Source organism: Muscardinus avellanarius (assembly GCF_963383645.1).
Source record: "Muscardinus avellanarius genome assembly, chromosome: 12".
NCBI lineage: Eukaryota > Metazoa > Chordata > Mammalia > Rodentia > Gliridae > Muscardinus > Muscardinus avellanarius.
Genome location: NC_137798.1, coordinates 18,026,132 through 18,051,960, shown reverse-complemented (window position 1 = coordinate 18,051,960; position 25,829 = coordinate 18,026,132). Strand labels below are relative to the sequence as shown.

The 25,829-nt window shown below is 37.7% G+C and overlaps 1 protein-coding gene across 5 annotated transcripts in view; it reads left to right on the top strand.

The window, feature by feature from the left end:
- The window catches only part of FMN1 (formin 1), a gene marked incomplete at both ends in the record, with an annotated part of 444,359 nt that overhangs the window by 321,246 nt on the left and 97,284 nt on the right, over nucleotides 1-25,829 (top strand). For all 5 annotated transcript variants that reach the window (XM_080708275.1, XM_080708277.1, XM_080708276.1 and 2 more), the window contains one exon: nucleotides 15,779-15,871. In XM_080708275.1, coding sequence (XP_080564401.1) covers nucleotides 15,779-15,871 — 93 coding nt within the window. The remainder of the gene's footprint in view (nucleotides 1-15,778; nucleotides 15,872-25,829) is intronic.

The window sequence follows — 25,829 nt, the reverse complement described above, 5'->3', positions numbered from 1 at the left end:
TTAGTGAAATCCAGTTTCAAAATATAAAATACAAAGGACTAGAGGTATAGCTTGGAAGTAGAATGCCCCTCAGTACAAGCTGATTCCCCCAAAATGGCTTGAATTGTAATCATGCAGCTAGAGCATTACTTGATATTGTTGGTCAGCAAATTTGAGCATCCCAAAATATATGTTCTTATAATTATTTAAATATATATTAAAATTAGGAGCTTTCGATGTAACTTGCCTGTACCCAACCCCTAAACTCAGATAGCTCTACTGGTATTCATAGCATAATTTAAATTAAATGTGACATGTTAGGGCCTTTCAAAAAAAGTTCTTTTCATGGTTAGACCTCAAACTTACTCTTATGTCATGGCTAACCCAAGATTATTTTATGTCAATCTTTGTATATCATCAGTTACCAGTTACTTTCCTAGTAAGTTCTTACTATTTCCCATTCTCGAGGACAGTCACTCCAAGTTCATTGCCCATAGACCCCGTATTCTAGTGGCTGGCACAGTTCTTGTTTATATGACCCAGCCACCTCTGCAAAGTGGTACAGAAGGCCATTTTATTTTCAGAATCTCCCCCATTCTTCTGTCTCATTTTAGAAATTATACGGCAAAACTACAAAAGTAATGCCAGGCGTCGTGGCGCATGCCTGTAATCCACGCACTTGGGAGGCAGAGACAGGAGGATCGCACAGGTTCAAAGCCAGCCTCGCTGGCTTAAGAGACCCTGTTTCCAAATAAAATATAAAAATAGGTCTGGGAGTGTAGCCCAGAGGTAGAAGGGTTTCCAGGAACCCCAGTACCACACACACACAAAAAAAAATACAAAAGTAGTTTGGCCATTGTGTTTTGTTTTGTAGTGATGGAGATTAAACCCAGAGGGTTCTACCTCCAGTTATCTCTCCAGCCCCTTCTAATTTTTCTTTCTTTTTTTTTTTCTTTTTTTCTGAAATAGGATCTACATTGCTGAGACTGGCCTCTAACCTGTGATTCTCATGTCTCAGCCTCCCAAGTACTGAGATTACAGGCATGTTCCATGGTACCCAGTAGTTTGACCACTTTGTATGGAGAACTCTGAAAAAGTTTTTTCCATTTTATCTGTAATTCTACTTCTTGCATCCTAAAGAAGTAATCCTGAACTCAGAATAAGTTTGTGTGGACCCAGATGTGACTCAAAGCCTGGCTCACTGTAAAATAAAGTAGAAAGGAGTTTACTACCCAGCTGTAGTGGAATTGTTAAGTGACCTATAGTGTATATCTACTCAAAATTTTGTGTGACTGTGAAACACAATGTGAATTTTATGAAATAATACAAGAAAGTGTATTAAATGTTAGTGGAACTAATAAAAATACAAACACTTCCTTATCAAACATAAGTATATAAAAATCAAAAGTAAAGGTAGGTCTTATAAAGTTATGACCAAGCAAGGGCTATGACACACAGGCCTAGACCCAGGGAAAGAACAAGGGATTGTGATGATATTCTGGTCATAGTTCTGTATGTCTGTGTGCTCACTTCATACTTCCTAGAAATGACTGCTACTCTTCTCCAAGGTAGGCTTCCATTTAGATGTCCAAGAGCTTCATGCCCAGGCTGCTTCAGAAGGCCTCCTGTTATACAACCTAGAGATTAGAATCTTGCTGAATATAATTTTTTCTCCCACTTAACACTTTTCTATCTATGGCTTGAAATCCCTAGCCAGGATTAAGAATAAATTTGTGCTGATGATTTGTTCATGAGTGTTTTTGAAGTAATATATATATGCATTTCTAACAAGATCTTCTGGAATTATCATCTTTAGTTCAAAGGAAAGATTCTAACACTGATGATTTTCATGGGGACCAATGCAAGGAATATTTTTGACTAAATGACTGGATCACTTAACACCCTATAAATCAACTCATGCCCAATTCATCTATATTTAGGCCGAGTCATGGGTAGGTGATTAATGAATATTTTTCATGCTAATGTCTCGCAGACCAAGCCTGCATCTATAACCACATAATCATCACAGTGGAAATTCTGACTCAGCTGTGATGTTTGATAGGAGGGTCCTCAGAACAGAGCTTTGGACAATGCCGTGCAAAGGCTGGCGTCCACAGCCCAGCTTTGCAAGTCTTTCCAAGTCCTAAAGCAACTGGCATGTCCTCACTTAGCCCTGTCATTTCTGCTTAAATCTGTTCATGGAGAGTACTCACAATCACAGGACATTAAGGTGCATTTGATCTTGGGCGGCCTCCCTCAGTGGAGTGAATCAGAATCATGGGATTCCCCAGGCTCAAGCTTCCTGGTGGGTTTATTATTACACAGCATTCCTCTAGGGGGAAGGCACCCACTCTCTAAAAGGCTGTGCCTCTTCTGCATTTAATCAGAGTAGCCCCAGTAAATATCTTCTGGTGTAGAATTATTTTTGCGAGATGAAGGTTTTGTGAGTTTTCTTGAAGGAATGGAAAAAGACTAAGGAGTCCTGCTCCCAGCAAAGAAGACTGCATCTAAAACATCCTAGGCAGATAAGGACTGATTCCACTACAAAGTCACCAAGGAAAAAACCCCTTCCTAGCCACTTCCACTGCCACCTCCTCCTCTTCCTATTTTTTCTTTTCCTCCTCTTTTTCTTCCTCCTCCCATCTTTAACACTTGACTGGGAGAACTGGAGCTATCTTTCTACTACTACCCAATTTTACTTTTTCTTTCTCTAGTATAACCTCATAAACACATGGTTAGAAGGTCTCTCTCCACTTACCTCACCCTGTCCATCTTTCCTTCTTTCCACCCCCCACTAACCTGGAACTACTGTGGAGATCACCAGTGACCTCCATGGTGCTAGAATCGGTGGTCTGTTTTTCTTCCTTTGCTTTCAACAGTATTGCACAGAGCTGACTGCTCTTCTTTTCTTGCCATGCTGTTCCCCCCTCAGGTCATGCAACACCTCATTCCTTGCCTTCTTTTTAATAGCCCATTCTCCATCCACTGCTGGCCTCTCCTTCCTAGGGCATGACCCCTTCTCTACTCTGGCTTATTCAATCCCTGGAAATTCATCTTTTGCTAGAATTTAAATACCAATATTATGTTCACAGCTAGGGAGCATGTACTAGAGTGGTCTATTTCTACCCCAGCCATGTGTTCCGAGTGGCAGACTTTTATATGCAGCATTAATGCCTACTTAACATGGCCTACATCACTCTTTATTTCTCCCTTTGGGCTTCAGGCTGTCTTCCTTGCTCTGATGAAGTTTTTAGTCAGATATCTTCACAATGAGATGTTTCCTTACCACATGGAAGAAAGTTGCAAGTCCCTTAGCTCTATGGTACTTTATGACCTCATTTCCATAATCAGAGTAGTTATAGAGACATTTCAATGCTCACCTGGAACCTGAGAAAACTTGGGGCCAGGCAGAGTGTCTCCCTTACAGACATGGCATTTTGTTCTTAGAAGTAAACATCTGACACAGGACACTGGTGACCCAAGAAGGAGACGTGTCTAAGCTCCAGGCTTGGCTGTACCACTTTACTTATCCCAAATGGCTCATTCAGTGTCTTTAAAATGTTTACTTTTACTCATAATATTTTCTTTTTCTTTATTCTCCTTGATTTCTCCAATTCAACTTATAAGTTATCTTTACTGGACACTCTTTACTGGACACCCCACCCAATTTGAAGTGGAAAGCCCTACACAGTACTCCATAACACCACACTATGTTATGACTTGTTGATTTCCTTGTTGTTACTGTTATAGGCTATCAACATTTTAAGAGCAGCAACGTAGGTCTTATTAAGTATTCATCCTCAATATTTGACACAATGGCATATGGCAGATACCCAATAGATTTTGAATTTATGGGTATTTTATGTAACCTATAGGAAAGAACCACCTGTGTCCTATGAACTAAGAGCAACTTACTTCAATAGCTCATATTCTTAAAGCCACTGTCACCAGAAAATTTGAAACAAGGGTATTATAAGATCATGTGGGGGCACCTCTGCCTCTTTGTTAGGTGTCTTTCCTCAAAGTAGGTACAAATCGGTGTAAAATTCAGCCCTTCTTCTGTATTCCTAGCCCACACTCTGAGCTAGCAGTGTGAGTTCAGGGGGCTTTACTGAAGCTGTGTGGAGGTCCCAGAGGTCAGCCTTCTCTAATGCAGCTGTTGTTCTCTTCCTGCCCTTGTCTTTTGTACCTATCTTCCTTCTTACAGAGATACAAATGCTTCCTCTAGTATGAATAATAGCATCCCATTTCCCTAAAGTTAGCATATTAGATAATACCTACCCAGACTTTCATCTGGGAAAGTTGGAGAGCTTGACTCTAAAGATTTTTCCAAAAGTCTAACAATTTTGAATCTAGATTTTAGGATTTAAAAATATATATACATATATTATTTCTTATCCAAATTAATGAATAAGTGAAAATGGTATAGTATATGGTACTCAGTCTTCTTGTGTTTCTTCAGCCTCTGAATTCATATATATTTCATTACACACACACACACACACACACACACACACACACAAAGGAAAGAGAATACTGTGTCTTTGTGTGCATATATGTATGTATGCATACATATAAATATATACACACATACTACATGGATATGTGCATGTGCATATATATATAACAGAGCCAGTTCTGTTAAGGTGCTAACTAATACCAATACAGCATGAGTATAAGTTTCTATCCCCTTGTGTAATAGTTTTTAAAATTTATCACATACTTACTGAGCAAGATATCTTTGCTCAGCTAAACATTATAGAAGATGCTGGAAATATAATAGTAAAATAGTTTCTGCCTAATAGAGATAATCAAATAATCATGTAAATGATCATATATTTAAGGAGAAAATATACAGTGCTATGCCTTTGTAACAGAAAAGACCTTATTAGTATAGAATGGAAGGTCAGAAGGAGGTCAGGATGAAGAGACTCTGAGAGGAGGTCAATACAGTGACTCACCACTAATCAGACCCTGATAACTAGCACTTAGAGAAGAAGGTCACCCTTATGGTGGGGAGAAACTGAACATATTTGAAAAAGTGAGAGAAAGCCAGTGTGGCAGGGAGAATGGGCTAAGGCTGTGTAATAATAAATAAATAAAGCCAGCCTATGTGGGCCTTGTAGGCCACTTAAAGAATTAGAGACAATTACTAAAGAGTAATGAAAGCCATTAGTGGGTTTAACTAGAGGACTGGCATAATCAGGTTTTTATAAAAGATACTTTGTAGTTTAGAGAACAAATCAGGAGGCAAGAGCAATTAGAAAGGAGCTAGGGCAGTCTGCTGGTGAATCATCAATTCAAGAGCTTTTCAGAAAGTAAAACTATAGGCTTGACCTGTGACCTGGCGAGTCAGGTCCTAGAGATGGTCACTGAAATGTTTACCTGGATGAGATTGTCTGCAGAGTGAACATAGCACGGGAGGAGACGAAACGTTATGCCAAACCTCAATAAACACTTCCATTTAGTAACTCAGAAAGAGTCTGAGAATGCAAAGGGGACAGAGCCTCAGAGGTAAAAGCAAAGCCCAGAATGGGGAACACCAAAGCCAAGAAAGGGGAGCCCACCAACAAAGTAGAATCCTGCTGGGCTGTCAGCTAACAAAAAAAAAAAAATACCATAGGATGGGTTAATTAGTGATGTTAGGGTGTTTTTTGTTGTTATAATTGGCAGTAAATTCCAGTGAGTCAAGAAATAAGAAATATAAAAAATAATTATTGCCATCTTTTTAAAGATGGTTAGACTATGAAAAAGATTGACCTATTTATAACATACTAACTTGTTTATTAAGCACATAAATATGCTGGGTGTGGTGGTGCATGCTTGTAACCTCAGTACATGGGAAACCGAGATGGGAGAATCTCATGTTTGAGGCCAGCTTCCGATACATAGTGATGCCCTCTGCAACTTAGTGAGACCCTGTTTCAAAATAAAGAATAAAAAGCAGGATTGGGAGTGTAGCTTGGAGGTAGAATGTCTGTAGGTGCAATCATCAGTTTGTAAAATAAGCAAACAACAAACACATAAATATTAGGAATGTCAATCTTATGAGGTTGTTGTTATTGTCTGCCTGTACTTGGAAACTAAAAAAATAGAGTGCTCTTTCTATTGTTTGAATATTTTAAGTGGATAAATAATATTTTGGGTAGCATTTCATTGTTCAATATACAAAATGGTTTTTCTTGTATGTTTTATCTTCATAAAATTTTACATATCAAGGAAATTAGTCTTAAGCCAATTAAATAATTTTCCCAGCCAATAAAGTATATAAAAAACTAAGAATAAGTAAAAACATCTGTAGACTAAGAAAAACTAAACAGGTAATTTTTCAGTGGTATCGATGGTCAATGTATATATGTAATATGTGCATATATAGATATATCCATAACAATATCCTACAATTAAGATTTCTCCAAAGATGTTGTTTAATATTTCATATAACAAACTTCAATTTAAATGTCTTACTTATATTTTTATATTTTTTCAGTGTAATTATTTTAGTAGGCATTTTATTTTGTGATAACACTTATGGCTACCTTTTGAACATGTCTGATTTCTCAAGTATATGTATATCTCAAACTCGTTTCCCACTTCAAATCCACAGTTATGATAGATAGTTGCTTCTAAAATTTTTTAATTTATTAAAGAAGCCCAAATTAAAATTCTTTCTAGAGTGCCTCTAAGAAACTCTCTGTTCATTATAGTTCCAGTTTGTGTGAGTTTTTAAATTACCTTTTGGCAGCTTCTAACAATAAAATCATATATCATTCATAATTAAAGTGTACAGTTTAATGACTTAGTATTTCCATGTAATTGTCAACCCTAATCAATTTTAGAAAATCTTCATTACTCTGGAACATCTTACACTCCTTTGCCAGCACCCCCAACCCCTCTCCTAGCCTTAGATAACCACTAATCTGTTTGGTATTTATTGTTTTATCTACTTTAAACATTTTATCAAAGTAGAATTGTACAATATATGGTCCTTTGTAATTGGCTTCTTCCACTCAGTGTAATATTCTTAAGCTTTATCCATAATGTAATTTGACATTTTTATGGCCAAATAATACTCCATAGTATATTTAAAGTATATTTTATTCATCTGTGCATCATATGGTGGTTTGGGGGGTTATTTACACCTTTGGGAGTATGCCAGAGCTCTACTTACTTAGCAGAGTGTTCTACTTAGCTATTGAGGCAAAGACACTGTGTATGTACAGATATAAAGTGGCACCTGTATGTGGAAACCCCTCTGTGTATCTACATTCTTCCAAGGTAACATTTGAGCCCAAGTTTAAGGCCTGTGTTTTAACTCCTAATATCCTTGCTGCAGCTAAAGTAAAATATTACTGGTTTTTATTTTAGTATTTTATTATATTGGGTTTTCTATAATTCCTAGTCACGTGGTTCAAGATCAACACCATGAAAGAAATTGTTATTTCTTTCATATGCTAATTTTATGCTAATTGCTAATATTATGTTATGCAACTGTTGCGATTTTTATTTCCATATTTGTTTTTAAGTTTATTTTGACAGAAGTATATTTTAAGTTTATCTTAACAGAAGTATATTTTAAGTTTATTTTGACAGAAGTATATTTGGGGCCATGAAGCTAAAAGTGAGCTTTAGCCCCCCCCCACACACACACACACACTGTTTGATGTATGTAAAGCTCTAGGAAGAACTCTATACTTTCCTATTACTAAAATGATGACCGTAGAGGTGTGAATGCGAAAGGAAAGAAATAACTCGCATGTTAGCCTGCAGTTGAAATTACTAGAAATAGTTATTACTGTGTGCCATACTCAAGAAGTGTTGGCAAGCCCTCACCACGGTGTCCGAGGGCAGGGATTTTAGTCTGTTCTTCACTGGTGAATCCCAGTACCTGGGATTCATATAGGCAGACAGTTCTGTCGTTTGCTGCAACAGCCCATGGTGGTGGTCCTTTGAGTGTGGAGCTCATGGAAAGGACAGGGAGCTTGTAAAAATAAGACAGAGAGAACAGGCACAGAACCATTGGATAAGCAGAGAAAAGAGGGTCCCAAATTAGAAAAGCACAAGCCTAGATAAAAATGTATGCTTGCTTTTCAAAGTTCTAGGTTTGATTCTCAAAACTGCAAAAAAAAAAAGTATTTTGATTTAAGTAAGTCTATATGTCCTTCAACATATAGAAAACATACTCTGTATTAATAATATCATATGTATGTTTGATCTTTTGAAGTGATTAAACATGTATTAGATTTTTATTAATTATATCTGATCGTGTCTTGGTATCCTTCTAAGAGTAGGTCTTTCTTAACTGTTTTTTGAGGTCCTGGGATGGGACCCAGGGGCATTCTACCTTTGAGCTATACCCCCAGCCCTATTTTTTACTCTTTATTTTAAAACAGGGTCTCACTGAGTTGCAAAGGGCCTCACTAAGTAGCTGAGGCTGTCCGCGAACTGCGATCCTCCTGTCTCAGCCTCCCGAATTACAAATGTGCGCCATTATTTTTAAATGTCTCAATAAACTTTATTCCTTCCTTCTTAGGTGTCAGACATCAGAAATAGATAAACACTTGTGTGACTTTAAAAGCCTAATGTCTGAACTCTTAAGATAGTCGAGGCTATATCAATTTTCTTGTGAATACCTCGCAAGTGTTTAACTTTTAAATGAGGATCCTCTCAATTTAGTCTACATTATGTCATTACATATTGGTTTTTAATAACATCTCTCTCACAATGATTGCTTATTAGTAGCTGACTTTAGAAGTGAATACCTTTATAATAGTCAAAAAATTTATAGATGGAAAAATAAGAGAGAAAAGTCAAAGTGGCTTTGGCTTTTAACATAGGAATCCCGGCACGGCCTGCATCTGAGGCCACCTTGGTGGTCTTGCAATGTTCCATAGTCTTCTGGTCAGACAATGAGTAGCATTCGTGGATTTGTCCGTGACCTCACTCCTTTATGCACTGCGAGTCTCCGGTGTCATCATTAATTAGTCTTTGGGTCTCCCATTTGTCCACTAGAAAGCATCTCAGATAAGCCAAGTTAATAAATTGGAGCAGGCAGGCTGCCTGACCACCGGAACGGGCGACAGATGGAGACAGTCGGAGCAGCCCTCTCCTTTGATCCTATGGGGAAGTTTAATTCTAACAGGCCACACGGGAGTTCCAGCCTGTGGGGGTGCGGAGAGGACCTCTAAGCACAGCAGTGGAGCTGTTGTCATTTGTCCTGGTTTCAGTTTCTAATTTCAAAACGGAGAGGCTCAGAGGCCCAGGGAAATTGTTTTACATTTTTGCTTCGTCTTTGCCCAGGGGTTCGCCTGCATTCTTCAGTGGATTCTCACAATGAGCGGTGGAGCTGCCGTAAGGGAATGAAAATCATTATCCCCGTATTCTAAACAAGAGATTTGCTCTATGACGTATTTCCGTCAATATATTGCACAGCATCTGTAGCACATAATCCCCAGCCATGGCTCCCCTGTCGTTCTGCCTGTGACGTGTGTGCCGGCCAATTTTACTAAATCATAAAAATAATAAACATTTATTTTTATGTGCTTTTATTAGTGCATTATAGCTTCCATTGTAATATAAATCACGTTGACAGTGGCATACGTGCACACAGCACTTGGTAGGCCCCTTTCATCCCATTTTTTCCCTTCCCAATACAGAGTACCCAGATTGACATTGGTATATTCACATATGTACACATAGTCAATGGTAGTGTTTCCATTAATGAACCTCAGTCTTCCCCCTCCCTTTCCCTTTCACCACCTCCCTGGCTCCACTGAGCCCCCACTGAGCCTCCTCCTCCATTATCTGAAGTCCCTCTGGTATCCCAATTACTCCTTAGTTTATACATACAAATAATATTTATAAGCCTGCTTCCTAGATCCAGGCATTCTGCAAGCCACTTAATATGCACTATATCATTTAATTCTCACTTCATTTCCAGGGGTAGGGTTCCCATTTCACAGATAAGACTAGAAGCCATGGCCAACCTGAGCCCAGGTAGGTCCTAGTCCAAGGACAAGCTTTGACCATCCCATGCTATGGCTTCATAAAATCTAAACAATTTGATGGACACCCCATAGGCTTTGTCATCATATCCAGGACAAAGGAGAGTTGCAGGGATCAGCCTTTTTAATTCAGGCAAAAGTGGATGCTTTGCTTTGGTAATTAGGGAAGCAAGCTCTGCCTTCTGTTTTGCTTTGGCTTGGGAGGGAGAAGTAACCTTGAAGGAATGATTGTCATGACTTCAGTTATATCCTATTACTAGTCATAGGCATGGCTTAGACTATTTGTGTTCATGAAAAATAGTCCTGTAAAAATAGAATTTGGAATTTGAATGAGGTTTAAAGAATTTAAAGGTCTAACAATTTATGATAAATTTTAGCTTTCTTTTAAATATGGTTTCTTATGTTCTCAGAGATATAGCTGGATATTATGAGAAAAGTTTGTCACCATAAAAGTTCACTGAGAAATGCTGATTCTCCAAAGCAGAAGCCTTTCAAAGTGCATTCGAAGTCGCCTATGTCTTAGCTACCTTAGCTACCTTGCTTATGCCTTATGCTTATTTTCATGTGCAAAATGCCTCCTCCGCCACCATAGGCACAATCTGAACAATAGAGTTCATATGAGGTGGTTTTCAGAATTCTTGGCATTAAGAAGCAGGCTCATAAATATTTTTTGTTATTTTTATGGCTTAATGGTGCCCTTGGTGAAAGTGGTAGACATTTCTGGCATCTTTAAAATACACTAAGCCCTTTCATATCAGGTTGGGACACCCAAGAGTGCTTTAGATGGGTGATAAGACTGAGAGTTCTTGTCGTATCTCTTCTGAAGAAAGAGAAAGGAAGGAAGAGACAAGCTTGTTACACTGTGCCTGCCCCTGGGAAGCCCACTCTGTATCTGGATCAGCAATGCTAATCTTATTTAGCCTTCTCTCCATGTCAGAATCTAGTTAAGTTGAAGAAATCTGGTGCTTTGGCCAGATGCATGGGCCTCTAGAGAAAAATCAACCAAGTAAACACAAGCAAGTGAATCAAGCCTACATGATGACTTTTTAGAGACTAATATAAGCACATGAATACATATATAATTAAAGATAATCTCTAGCACTATTCAGAAGGTGCTAGAAATGTTTGAAGGGTGAAAACTGAATTGGAAAAAGTCTTAGGAGAGATGGTGGTAGCTCAGAGAAACTTTGCAGGATGAACAGGACTGTGTGGAGGGTACCCGTGGGGTGAAAGTAAAGTGAAGAACCATAGGAATTAAATCATGAAACCAGGAGCATCAGTTGATAGAATTAGGAATCATCGAATAGCTGTGCTATGGTTGGTCAAATATTTGTGGAAAGTAAGGCTGGAAGATGCCATAATAGGCTTAAATCCCAGACACAGGAATTTAAATTCAATTGAATTAGCAATGAGAGTCCATCAATAGTCATCCTTTATTGTATCTTCTCTCTTTTGTTTTCAGTAAATAATTTTGCCTTATAATCCACAGAGACCAGAGTAAACCTTAACAAGCTTCAAAGTTAACTTTTGATCTCTTCCTCCAAATATAAAAAAATAAATTAAAAAAGAAAAAAAGATAGTTTTCCCCTCCATTATCTTAGCAAATGGCACATCCAGCCACCCCTGCTAAACCATCCCTTTCCCTGTTCCTGACAAGGAACCTTCTGTTAACTGAATCAGAGAGACCTGTTTTTCCACTTCTAAAACATAACCCAACTTTCTCTACTCCATCTTCCTGTCCATCGTCCTCTCTTTTCTCTGAAGTCACTCTAGTCCAGAGTACCCCTAAACAATAAAACAGCGATGGGAGGGATGTCTTGCCATTTTGGTCACAATTCCATCTAGTTAGAAAGAAATAAAGAGAAATCTGGTAATAGAGAAATTATAAATAATTATCATAGAGAAGACAAATAACCTTAAAAGTAAAGGTAACAATGAGAAAACAAATATTTAAAAATGATGTATTGGCTAATTTGAAAGGCATTTGCTTCCCATCTGTCCCATGATGAAATTTGTATTTTTCATTTAGGTACATCATTTAAAAAAAAGAATCAATTTTTGCATCCCTATGGACAGGGATTGCTAGGCAACAGTGGAATGATTGTCATCAAAGCTAATGGCAGATAATATAGAAAAAAAAACTATTAAAAACTATTAGTAAAATTTGATTGCCATCTCCCTGATGGCTAATGATATTGATTGTCTTCATGTATCTATTGGCCATTTGTATCTCTTCTTTTGTGAAGTATCTATTCAGTTCATTTGCCCATCTTTAAAAACTTTTTTATTGGTCCATTGTAGTCATACATCTTAATGGGATAAAAGACTTGTATAGACATACGTGCATACATGACCCAATTAGCCCTTACCCAATCTTCACCCCATTTCCTCCCCATCCCTCCTTCCCGTGCTTCACTTAGTGATTGACTTTGATATGTTTGTTTAAGTGCATCATGTGCTTTACAGAGTTTCCTTCTTCCTCCTACCATCCCCTCAGTTAGGTTGCCTTATTTGCTCCTCTATAGAATCTCCTTCTTTATCTAGAGTTCCTCCTGTTACCCATTTCTCCTTATCCGATTTCTTACTTTTTGTGACTGACTAATCTCACTTAGCATAATGTCCTCAAGATCCATCCATTTCCCTGAAAATACCACAATGGTATTTTTTTTTTATGGCTGAGTAAAATTCCACTGTGTACATATCCCACAGTTTTGTAATCCATTCATCTGTTGATGGACACCTTGGCTGGTTCCATACTTTGGCAATGGTGAATTGTGCAACTATGAACATAGATATGCATACATTAGTTTGGTAGTTTGGTTTCCTTTCTTTGGGGTAGATACCCAGAAGTGGAATTGCTGGGTCAAATGGTAAGTTTGTTCCCATTCTTCTGAGAATCCTCCATACTGTTTTCCAAAGTGGTACACTAATTTTCAATCCTACCAACACTGTTTTAGAGTTCCCACTTCACATCCTCGCCAGCATTTGTTGCTGCTTGTGTTCTGAATGATTGCCATGCTAGTTAGAGTTAGGTGAAATCCCAGGGTAGTTTTGATTTGCATCTCTCTGATTGCCAATGATGTTGAGCATTTTTTCATGCATTTAGGGGCGATTTGAATTTCTTCTTTCACGAACTGACTCCTTAGTTCACTTGCCCATTTTTATTGGATTGTTTTCTTAATGTTGAGTTTCTTGAGTTCTCTGTATATTCTAGATACTAGCCCTCTATTGGAGCAGTAGGTGGCAAAAATCTTTTCCCATTCTTTTGGCTCTCAATTGAGGTTCTTGACAGTTTCCTTTGCTAAGCTCTTGAGTTTCATGCAATCTCACGTATTGATTTGCCTTTTAGTTTCTTGTGCCTGTGGGATCTTGTTGAAAAAGTTTTTATCTGTGCCTATGTGTTGCAGTATTGGACCTATGCTCTCTTCAAAGAGCCTCAAGGTCTCTGGTCTAATTTCCAAGTCTTTGATCCATCTTACATTGACTTTTGTGCAGGGTGAGAAAGTGGGATTTATTTCCATTTTTCTGCATATGTTTAACCAGTTTTGCCAACACCATTTGTTGAACAGACTATCTTTCTTCCAGTATATGTTTTTAGTCCATTTGTCAAAAATCAATTGGCTGTAAGTATATGGATTTGTTTCTGAGTCTTATATTCTGCTCCATTGGTCTAAGTATCTGGTTTTTGTGCCAGTATCATGCTGTTTTTATTACAATGGCTTTGTTGTATAGTTTAAAATCAGGTATTGTGATTTTTGTTTTTTGTTGCTGAGAACTACTTTGGATATTCTGGTTTTTTTGTTGTTCCAAATAAATTTAAGGACTGATTTTTCTATGTCTGTGAGGAATTATCTTAGTAATTTAATGGGTATTGCATTGAATCAGTAGATCACTTTTGGAAGTGTGGCCATTTTGACAATATTTATTCTGCCTATCCATGAACATGGAAGATCTTTCCATCTTCCAAGGCCTTCTTCAATTTCTCTCTTTAATGTTTCATAATTTTCATTGTAGAGGTATTTTACATCTTCTACACTGAGATTCCATCTAACCCCAATCAGAGTGGCAAGCATAAAGAAATCAAATAACAAATGCTGACCAGGATGTGGGGAAAGAGGAACTCTTTTACACTGTTGGTGGGAGTGCAACTAGATCAGCTGCTATCAAGATTAGTGTGGAGCCAGGCATGGTGGTGCATGCTTGTAATCCCTGTGTTTGGGAGGCGGAGGTTCGAAGCTAGCCTCACTGGCTTAAGAGACCCTGTTTCCAAATAAAAATATAAAAATAGGCCTGGGAGTGTAGCCCAGAGGTAGAAGGGCTTCCAGGAATCCCATACCACAATAAATAAATAAATAAATAAATATTAGATTAGTGTGGAGATTCCTTAGAAAACTGGGAATAGATCTACCATATGATCCAGCTATACCACTCCTGGGTATTTGTCCAAAGGGGTTGAAGTCAGACAAGTATAGTAACATATGCATACCTATGTTCATAGCAGCACAATTTGTAATAGCCAAAACATGGAACCAACCTAGGTCTACATCAACATATGAATAGATTGCAAAATTATGGGAAATACACACAGTGGAATTCTACTCAGCTATAAAGAAGAAGAAAATCATGTCATTCGCAAGAAGATGGAAAGATCTGGAGAACATTATGTAAAGTGAGATCAGCCAGGCACAAAAAGAGAAGGGGCATATGTTTTCTCTAATATGCCCAAACTAGGGAGTATTAGGAATACCAGAGGGACTCCAAATAATGGAAGGGAAACCTCAGAAAAGCTGAAATGGAAGGATAGGAGACAAAGAAAGCTGAGGTTGATCAGTGGAGGAGCTACATCTGAATATGTGTAAAAGTATGATTATACCCTGGTTAACCTGGACACTCATTGTTAGAAAGTGGGGAAGGGGAAGTGTGGCGGGGAGAGGGCACCAAATACAATCTGAATGTGTGCCACTTTTAATATGTTCCACATAAAAATAAATAAATAAACTATTAGTAAGAATCTCTGTAGAATTTAAATCCTGTGACCTAGCATCATTCACAGGATGAATCCCTGGGTATCTCTGAGAATGCAGGTTATTCTTAACTTGACTCAGAAAATAAAGCAGGATTCCTACATTTGAATGGTCTCTTTTGAATTTTATGTGCATCAGTCTTTACATGTGTGTTGCACTGGGCATAACAAAGGTTCTGAGATGCTATATCTAAAACATCAAAGTATTGGTTAAGACTTTCCCAATATGTATAAAGCTCTCCTCTCCAGCTTTCTTCCAAAGCGCCTTGACTTTGTGTTTGTAAATTCTTCCAGCATTTGGAATACGTTCTCTCTAATTTTTGAATGAGGTAGTATGATTTCCTTATAGTGAAAATCTAAGGCTGTAGTATGGCAACTTGGATGACTTGAAATTCCTAGAAAATCTTTTTTAATCTATTTTTGGAGTATGAATCTGGACAGGACCAGGGCTCTTAATATCCTGTAACTATACCTCAAATAGTTTTGCCTCTTTTTATTTTGGAGGGACCAAGAACCAAAATGCTTTATCTGCACCCGGTCAGAAGTTTTCTGGGTCTCTACAAGGAACACTGAAGGTGATAAATTTCCCTGTTTCTAAAGGGAGGTATAGAATAAACTAATTATTCTCCCCCTCCTGCCCCAGAGATTGGGTAGACAGTGTTTGACAAGGAATCTATATGACTAATGCCCAAGTGCAAAGCCCAGCACCTAGCCCATAGCAGGAGCTCAGCAAATATGTTCTTGAGTAAGTCTAATTCTGAACTTCTTTTTACAGCAAGTGAGAAACAGATGATGGTGGTGTGCAAGGAGTCCCCAAAGGAGTATCTCCAGCCTTTCAAGGACAAACTGGAGGAGTTCTTCCAGAAAGGTAGGAGGTTTTGTCAGCTGCATATGCACAGTGCTCTGAAGCATCCTTCATGTTATAAATCTTTCTCTGAGGCTCACTGCCCCTTGTGTCCTGGCTGACCATGGCAGCACCAGTGGTTCCATTAGTCCATCTTCCCAGAGTGGTTACATCCTCGGTGTGAATGGAGCCATCCTCTGGCTTCTATGTCATCTTTTAAGACTGTCTTAATATTTAAAAAGCCTTTGATATTATTCCTATTTTTTAGGGTAGACTTTTCTGTCTCCTTCTGAAGATCCAGAGTTTCCTTAGTACGCGTTAACTGACAAACTGGAATGTTGGGGCCCAGTGAATGTCATATATCTTGCCACTTAGAACTCATTGTTTCTTTGGGGTAAATTGATAGAAGTGATAAGCAGAAGACCTAGTATTTACTTTAAAAACCATCAGTCTCTGTTCCTCCTTCCACAATTTTAGCAGAAATAGGGAACTAATCTACTAACCTGACCTGTTGATTAGGGTTAGTGAACATGAATTTAGACATTTCCCATTTTAGTTTCTCAAATTCAGCCTAAAATGTGTGGGGTAACTAGAGGGAGCTATTTTCTTTACTAGAAAGCCAGAAAACGTGCATATAGGAAACTTTGGGGATCTCTCAACATGCTGTTCCTATTACTAAATAAAGCCACATGATACCACACCATCAACAAAAGACTAAAGCAAAGTGAACCCACAAACTATGGACAAACCACTTTGGGAATTGGCAGGGAAATTCTCAGTCCGTGAGTCATCGGAACTTCATCCCAGCTGCTCCCTTTGTGTACAGATTGCTGCTCCCTCCTCCATGCCGCGGGGCGGTGAGTGTTGAGAAGTCAGAGTTGGCCATTGCTGAATGTCATATGTGATGAGAGTAATGCCATCAAGCTCAGCCCCATGTTGAGAGCAAACAGTGACACCAGCATTATGAGCTATGTGACTTTAATTAGATGAGTCTTAAGTGTGACTTATAAATGCACTGCTTTAGAGTTATACCATGTGAATACAGCCTAAGTGGCCTGAAAAAAAGCATGCAATGTTTTCCTTTTCTGACCCCTAACTCAGATTTTCTGCTTTTGATATTTGTAGAATTAACTTGAAACAAGGCTTGAATAGATTGGATTCTGGTTTTATTTTTAATTGCTGTTCTATATCTAGAATCATCAATATGCATATAAGACTTTTAATGGTCTTGGAGTTATTTCTCTTCAAACCAGCTAGCATTTTAATCCCTTTGTTGAAAGAGATAAATATGAATAGATGTAGAGCCCTGGAAATCTTTTTTTCTCTGGAAAAGGAGTATCAACTAGGTTTTTCAAGAAACTTCTGGCTAGGGAAAGCCCTCGAGCAATGGTTCTCAACTCTACTATGAACTAGAATGACTAGGGGTAGATTCTTTTTAAAGCTTGATCCCTAGAGCATACTAGACCTATCATCAGCCTCTCTAGGTGTGTGACTAGGCATCATATTTTTTTATTCCCCATGTGATTCCAATGTGGACCCCAAATGGAGAACCACTGTTGTCAACCTTAGTTTGTTTTGAATATGTATTCAAAAATAAGTATTCAGAACCTACTATATATAAGGTACTGATAATACTTAGATGAATTGCATTCCTTGGTCCTGTCTGAAGTAATGCCATCATACAGAAGCACATAGAGGCATTGATATGCTAGGGCCTGTGCAGGAACAGATAATTTTTTTATTTCATATCTTCCATCCTCTGAAGCATGTTCTGGTATCACCTGTTATTCATATGAGGACATCTAGGATAAGGAATTTTCTTTAGACAGGGCACCCAGGGCATTCCAAGCAGAGGAAAGCAAGGCAGATCTCAGAAGAATGAAAGATAAGATGTGTTTGGGCAATGTAAGAAACAGTGTGGCCATGTCATAGGGAAAACTCAAGACTAAAAAGGAACAGAGTCAGCTGGGCGTGGTGGCGCACGCTTGTAATCCCTGCACTTGGGAGGCAGAGACAGGAGGATCTCACAGTTTCGAAGCCGCCTTGCTGGCTTAATAAGAGACCCTGTTTCCAAATTTAAAAAAATATAAAATAGGTCTGGGAGTGAAGCCTGGAGGTAGAAGGGTTTCCAGGAACCCCAGTACCACCAAAAAAAAAAAAAAAAAAAAAAAAAAAAGAACAGAGTCACAATATTACCTGCTAAAGAATCTGAACTTTGTTATAGTCAATAGATCATATTAAAAAGTAGTATGTGGCCGGGCATGGTGGCGCACGCTTGTAATCCCCACGCTTGGGAGGCGGAGACAGGAGGATTGTGGTTCGAAGCCAGCCGCGCTGGTTTAAGAGACCCTGTTTCCAAAAATAAAATAGGTCTGGGAGTGTAGCCCGGAGATAGGAGGGCTTCCAGGAACCCCAGTACCACCACCAAAAAAAAAAAAAAAAAGTAGTATGTGTGGGAGTCACATATTTACATTGGGTTTTTTTGTTTTGGTTTGGTTTGGGGGAAAGTCACTTTGTTTTCTATTTTTTAGAAACACATTTTAATTAACAACAGTATATAAATAGTTTGAAGAGTAAGAAACTAGCAAAGAACTTGGGCAAAAACAATGGTGGTAAAAATAAGGAGACCTACAAAAATAGTAATAGTCTATGTTAGGAGTGTTGTTAAATATTAAGTAAAATGAGATAAAAAAATAACTCTCCTTTTTTGCTTGATAACTTGCTAGATATTGATGAAAAGATTAGATTTGGGGTGAAAACAGTGAGTACACCGTGGACATGTTAACTTTGATGTACATGTGAGACACACAGGTCAGGATGTCTCTCATGGGATTAGAAATCAAAGGAATGACTGAGATAGCCCAAGACAGGTTATAAAATGAGAAGATTCCTGAAATATCAGAATATCAGAGCACAGAGTATCAAGCAAGAACCCTAATTGAGAAAAGATGCTTCTATATTTCTATTGTAGAGCATTTACAGATTATCTGAGAAGAAAGCAAGTTTTCTATGAGATGTCTTCTCACTCAGAAAATCTAAAGCAATTGCTTTCCGTATGCCTGCGACTCATGCATTGTGACTCAGCTGATTCATGATTCGAATTATTTTTACATAAGCTGCAATTCAGTTCTAACAATCATGATGATTTTATTTTTCATTTATAAATCATATCCTGTTGCTACATTCAAGTGGGAATGACGTGTTTGTCCTTACTGTCTTTTATCATCCTTCCCTTTCTCAAAATGCCCTTAAAATAGTGTTGTCAAAACCATGGTACTTACTCTTAACTAATTTTATTTCCTGAGCAGAATTGAAAGTAATTTTCACAGCATTACTTTTCAGGGGTACAATCTCTGTGTTGTCTAAATCCTTTTCTATCCTTTTCCCCCAGTAGGCTCGGGCCCAATTCAGAGCAATTTTATGCAGGCCCCCCCTTCCCCCCCTTTTTTTTAGTTCATGCTTTCCCACCCTAAGATCAAACATGGCCATAATGATCACATTCAAAAATGTGATGCTCCAATTAAAAGTCCCATAAAAATGGCAGGGATCCTGTAATTGAAGGAAGGTGCAGAGCAACCGGTTAGATCCCAGGTATAGATCTTGTAGGTGGTCTTTTCATGCTGGTTAATTGGCCATTTGTATTTATAGGTTTGGCAGGGAGGGCTGGAACCTAAACAGGCTCTCCTACCAGCACTCTCCTGTGTTCAGCCTTCCTCATTTCCCATTCATCTTACCTGGTGCCAGGTCCCAAATGAATCTGAATGATCCACCCTGCCTTCTTTTTCAAACTATCCTATGAGGTGCTTTGGCCAGTTGAGGTTATAGATATTCCTAATATCAAGCAAACATTTTCTAGTAAACACTAAATAAATTCACTGAGTATAAGCAAATAGAAAACAATAACTTTCTTTTCCCACATTAAATACAAAAATACTTACATTATACAAATAGCTGAATGCTCTGTGACAGCTGGAACTGTGTCTGCTTGGCCCTGTTCACTTTCTCGCCTTAACATAATACAAGCTCAGCCTGACTCATGATAAATATTACCAAGTATCGGATGAAATAATGAGAAAACAGTGTGAAACGTGTAAGATACCTGGAATTTCTTTGTTTTGCCTCCACAGATATCCTGTTTAAATGTTTTAAGAATTGATAAATCATGCTAGAATCTGATAAGATACATTTTTGGCTTATAACACATGTCTCCAGTTGGCCTCTTAGATATCAAGACATTGTTCTCTGTTAGGCACATGCATAGGAGCCATTCTCAAATACTTGGGTCAGATTAGATTAACTGGGGCCATAACTGAACTTCTAAACTGCAGGTAAAGAGCAGGTTCTTTAGGGAATCTCTTCATTTCAACCCCCTGAAATGCAGAAACAAAACTGAGTCACAATTTTTGGCCACTAAGATAAAAGAGAAGGCTCAATGATTTGGGTAGTGTGACCCATGAAAGAAAATATTCTTACATTATGGAGCAAGTGAAAGGAAGAACTGTGGCTGGGGGAGTGTGTACCTCTGAATGGGCCAAAATGGGATATTATATTTTCTTACTACCCAAGAAAGTACCAGCAGGGATATTTCGGATTTCATCAGTTAGCAAAAATTAAGATAATATGTTGTGATTTCTGGGCAACTAAAGCAACCTAGCATTAATTTTGAAAGGTGGAGAATACTATCTTCTAAGAATCTCATTAAATAATTAGGCTGTATCATATGGTGGCTTCATTCATGGTCTTTTAAGGAACTTCCATACTGATCTCTATAGCAGCTGTACCAATTTGCAGTCTTACTAACAATGTATCAGGGTTCCTTTTATTTGAAGGGATGAGTTTGAATCTTTTTATTTTTTTTATTTTTTTTATTGGTGCATTATATTCATACATCATATTGGGGTAAAAAAAAAAAAAACTTGTGTATACATACATGTACACATCACTGATTTAACCCCTACCCAATTCCCACCCCATTCCCTTCCCATCCCTCCTTCCCTTGCTTGGCTTAGTGGTTAACTTCGATATATTTAAGTACATTGTGTGTTTCAGAAAATTTCCTTCTTCCCCCCTCACATCCCCTCATTTAGGTTGTCTTGCTTGCTCCTCTATAGGATTTCCTTTTTCATCTAGAGTTCTTCCTATGACCCATTTCTCCTTAGCTTTCACATATTAGGGAAAGCATATGATTTATTATTTTTTATGGCTGATTATTCTCACTTAGCATAATGTCCTCAAGATCCATCCATTTCCCTGAAAATGATGTAATTGAGTTTTTTTGATGGCTGAGTAAAATTCCATAGTGTACATATCCCACAGTTTTGTAATTTATTCATCTGTTGATGGACATCTTGGCTAGTTCCATAGTTTGGCTATGGTGAATTGTGCAGCTATGAACATAGATACACATGCATTAGTTTGGTAGTTTGGTTTCTTTTCTTTTGGGTACATACGCCGAAGTGGTATTGCTGGATCAAATGGTAGATTTGTTCCCATTCTTCTGAGGATTCTCCATATTGTTTTCCAGAGTGATTGCACTAATTTGCAATCCCACCAACAATGTTTTAGAGTTCCCACTTCTCCACATCCTTGCCAGCATTTGTTGTTTGTGTTTTGAATGATTGCCATTCTAGTTGGAGTTAGGTGAAATCTCAGGGTAGTTTTGATTTGCATCTCTCTGATTGCCAATGATGTTGAGCATTTTTTCATGCATTTATTGGCCATTTGAATTTCTTCTTTTGTGAAGTATCTATTTAGTTCACTTGCCCATTTTGTTATTGGATGCTTTGTTTTCTTTGTGTTGAGTTTCTTGAGTTCTCTGTATATTCTAGATATTAGTCCTCTATCGGGGGTGTAGGTGGCAAAAATCTTTTCCCATTCTGTTGACTCTCGATTGAGGTTCTTGACAGTTTCCTTTGCTGAACAGAAGCTCTTCAGTTTTATACAATCCCATGTGTTGATTCGCCTTTTAATTTGTTGTGCCTTTGGAGTCTTGTTGAGAAAGTGTTTATCTGTGCCTATGTATTGCAGTGTTGGACCTGTGCCCTCTTCAAGGAGCTTCAAGGTCTGGTTGGATTTCCAAGTCTTTGATCGATCTTGAATTGACTCTTGTGCAGGGTGAGAAAGTGGGATTAATTTCCAATTTTCTACATATGGTTAAACAGTTTTGCCAACACTATTTGTTGAACAGGCTATCTTTTTTCCAGTGTATTTTGGGCCCTTTGTCAAAAATCAATTTGCTGAAAGTGTGTAGACTTTTCTCTGGGTCTTCTGTTCTACTCCATTGGTCTATGTGCCAGTACCATGCTGTTTTTATTATAATGGCTTTGTAGTATAGTTTAAAGTCAGGTATTGTGATTCTTCCTGCATCGTTTTTGTTGCTGAGAACTACTTTGGCTATTCTGGGCTTTTTGTTATTCCAGATAAACTTAAGGACTGATTTTTCTATGTCTGTGAGGAATGATCTTGGTAGTTTAATGGGCATTGCATTGAATCTGTAGATCACTTTTGGGAGAATGGCCATTTTAATGATACTTATTCTGCCTACCCATGAACATGGAAGATCTTTCCATCTTCTAAGGTCTTCTTTGATTTTTTTTTTCACTGTTTTATAATTTTCTTTGTTGAGATCTTTTACCTCCTTGGTTAAGTTTATTCCTAAGTATTTTATTTTTTTGTGGGAGATCCTGAGTGGAAGTGTTTTCTGAATTTCTTTTACAGTGGATTTATGGTTGCTGTACAGGAAAGCTTCTGATTTTTTAACACTGATTTTGTTTCCTGACATTTTGCAGAATTTGTTGGTCAGTTCTATAAGCCTTTCGGTTGAGTTTGTTGGGTTTTCTAAATATAGTATCATGTCATCTGCAAATAGTGAAAGTTTGAGTTCTTCTTTTCCTATTTGTACTCCTCTGGTTTCCTTTTCTTGCCTTATTTCTCTGGCTAGAGTCTCTAGTACTATATTGAAGAGAAGTGGTGATAATGGACATCCTTGTCTCATTCCTGTTTTTAGGGGGAATTCTTGAAGCTTTTCCCCATTTAATATGATATTGGCGGTGGACTTATTCTAGGTTGCCTTAATGATGTTGAGAAATGTTCCTCCCATTCCAATTATCTGCAGTGTTTTTTATCATAAATGGATGTTGGATTTTATCAAATGCTTTTTCCGCATCTATTGAAATGATCATGTGATTTTTGTCTTTGATTCTGTTTATATGATGAATTACATGGATTGATTTTCATATGTTGAACCAGCCTTGCATCCTTGTTTTGAGGCTTCTATTCTGCTTTATTGGTCTATGTATCTGTTTTTATGCCAGTAACAATGCTGTTTTTATTACTATGGCTTTGTAGTATACTTTAAAGCCAGGTATTGTGATGCCTCTTGCATGGTTTTTGTTGCCGAAAACCATTTTGGCTATTCTGGATTTTTTGTTGTTCCAAATGAATTTAAGGACTGATTTTTCTATGTCTGTGAAGAATGACCTTGGTAATTTAATGGGTATTGCATTGAATCTATAGATCACTTTAGGAAGAATGGCAATTTTAAAAAATATATTTATTGGTGCATTGTATTTATACATCATGATGAAGCAAAAAACTTTTGTAGACATAAATGCATGCATCACCCAGCCAGCCCCCACCCAGTCCCCACCCCTATCCCTCTCCATCCCTCCCAGTCATGCTTGGCTTAGTGGTTGACTATGATATGAATTAGTACATCGTGTGATTTAAAGAGTTTCCTTCTCCCCTCCTCCCATCCCCACAGTTAGGTTGCCTTATTTGCTGCTCTATAGGATCTCCTTTTTCACATGGATTTCCTCTATGACCCCTTTCACAGTGATATTTATTCTTCCTCTCCAAGAACATGGAAGATATTTCCATTTTCAAAGGTCTTCTTCAATTTCTTTTTTTTTTCTTTCTTTTTGTTTTTTTGGTGGTACTGGGGTTCCAGGAAGCCCTTCTACCTCCAGGCTACACTCCCAGACCTATTTTTATACTTTTTAATTTGGAAACAGGGTCTCTTAGGCCAGCACAGTTGGCTTCGAACCTGCGAACCTGCGCGATCCTCCTGTCTCCACCTCCCAAGCGCGGGGATTACAAGCGTGCACCACCACGCCCAGCCTTCAATTTCTTTTTTCACTGTTTTATAATTTTCTTTGTAGAGGTCTTTTACCTCCTTGGTTAAGTTTATTCCTAAGTCTTTTATATTTTTGTGGAAAATCATGAATGGAAGTATTTTCTGGGTTTCTTTCTCAGTGGATTTATGGTTGGCATACAGGAAAGCTTCTGATTTTTTTAAGATCGATTTTGTATTCATATACTTAACTGAATTTGTTGATCAGTTCTGTAGTTTTTTTGGTTGAGTGTGTTGGGTCTTCTAAGTAGAGTATCATCATCTGCAAATAGTGAAAGTTTTAGTTCTTCTTTTCCTAATGTATTCCTTTGGTTTCCTTTTCTTGCCTATTGCTCTGGCTAGAGTCTCAAGTACTATATTTGAAAAGAAGTGGTGATAATGAACATCCTTGTCTTGTTCCTGTTTTTAGGGGGATTTCTCAGTTTTCCCTTATTTAATATAATGTTGGCTGTGGGCTTATTGTAGATTGCCATTATGATGTTGAGGTATGTTCCTCCTATTTTGATTCTCTTTAGTGCTTTTAGCATAAATGAGTGTTGGATTTTGTCAAAAGCTTTTTCAGTGTCTATTGAAATGATCATGTGATTTTTTTCTTTTGTTTTGTTTATCTGGTGAATTACATGGATTGATTTCCATATGTTGAACCAGGCTTGCATCCCTGGGATAAACTCTACTTGGTCACGGTGTATGATTTTCTTGATGTGGTTTTGAATGTGTGTTGCTAGTATTTTCATTAGCAGTTTTGCATCTAAGCTACTCAATGATGTAACCCTGTAGTTTTATTTCTATGAGCTGTCTTTATTTGGTTTTGGTATTGATTTGACTTTGACTTCATAGAATGTATATAGGAGACTCCTGTTTCTTTCTATTTCATGAAATAGATTGAGGAATATTGGGACTAGCTCTTCTATAAAGGTTTTATTTATTTATTTATTTATTTATTTATTTATTTATTTATTTTGGTGGTCCTAGGGATGGAACCCTACCTCCAGGCTATACTCCCAGACCTATTTTATATTTTTTATTTGGAAACAGGGTCTCTTAAGCCAGCAAGGCTGGCTTCGAACCTGTGCAGTCCTCCTGTCTCCACCCCCCCAAGGATGGGAATTACAAGCATGTACCTCCACACCCAGCTTCTATAAAGGTTTTATAAAATTCACTTGTGAAACCATCTGGTCTTGGGCTTTTCTTTGATGGTAGGCTCTTTATTGCTGCTTCAATCTCTTTGATTGCTACTGGTTGGTTTAAATTTTCTTTATCTTCTTTACTCAGGTTATATTTATTTAGAAAATTGTCAATTTTTTCCAGATTTTCCATTTTGTTGAAGTATAGTTTTTAAAGTAGTTTCTGATAATCCTCTGGATTTCTACACTGTCAGTAGTGATATCTTCTTTTCATCTCTTATCTTAGTAATTTGGGTTGATTTTTTTTTTGGTTAAGTTGCCTAGTAGTTTATCTATCTTGTTCCCTTTTTTTTTTTTTTTTTTTTTTGAGAAACAAGCTTTTGGTTTTGTTGATTTCTGTATTTTTTGTTCTCTGCTTCATTGATTTCTGCTCTGCTTTTAATAATTTCCTGTATTCTATTGACTTTGTTGTTAGACTGTTCCTGTTTTTCAAGGGCTTTGAGGTGTTTTATTAGGTTATTTTTTGGAGAATTTTTTCTTCTTATGTAGGCACTCAATGCTATGAATTTTTCTCATAATCCTACCTTCAAGGTGTCCCAGAGGTTTTGATATGTTATATTTCTATTTTTGTTTGTTTCTAGGAATTTATTTATTTCACTCTTTACTACTTCTATGACCCATTCTTTGTTCAGCAGTGTGATGTTCAGAATGCACATGTATATGTGTT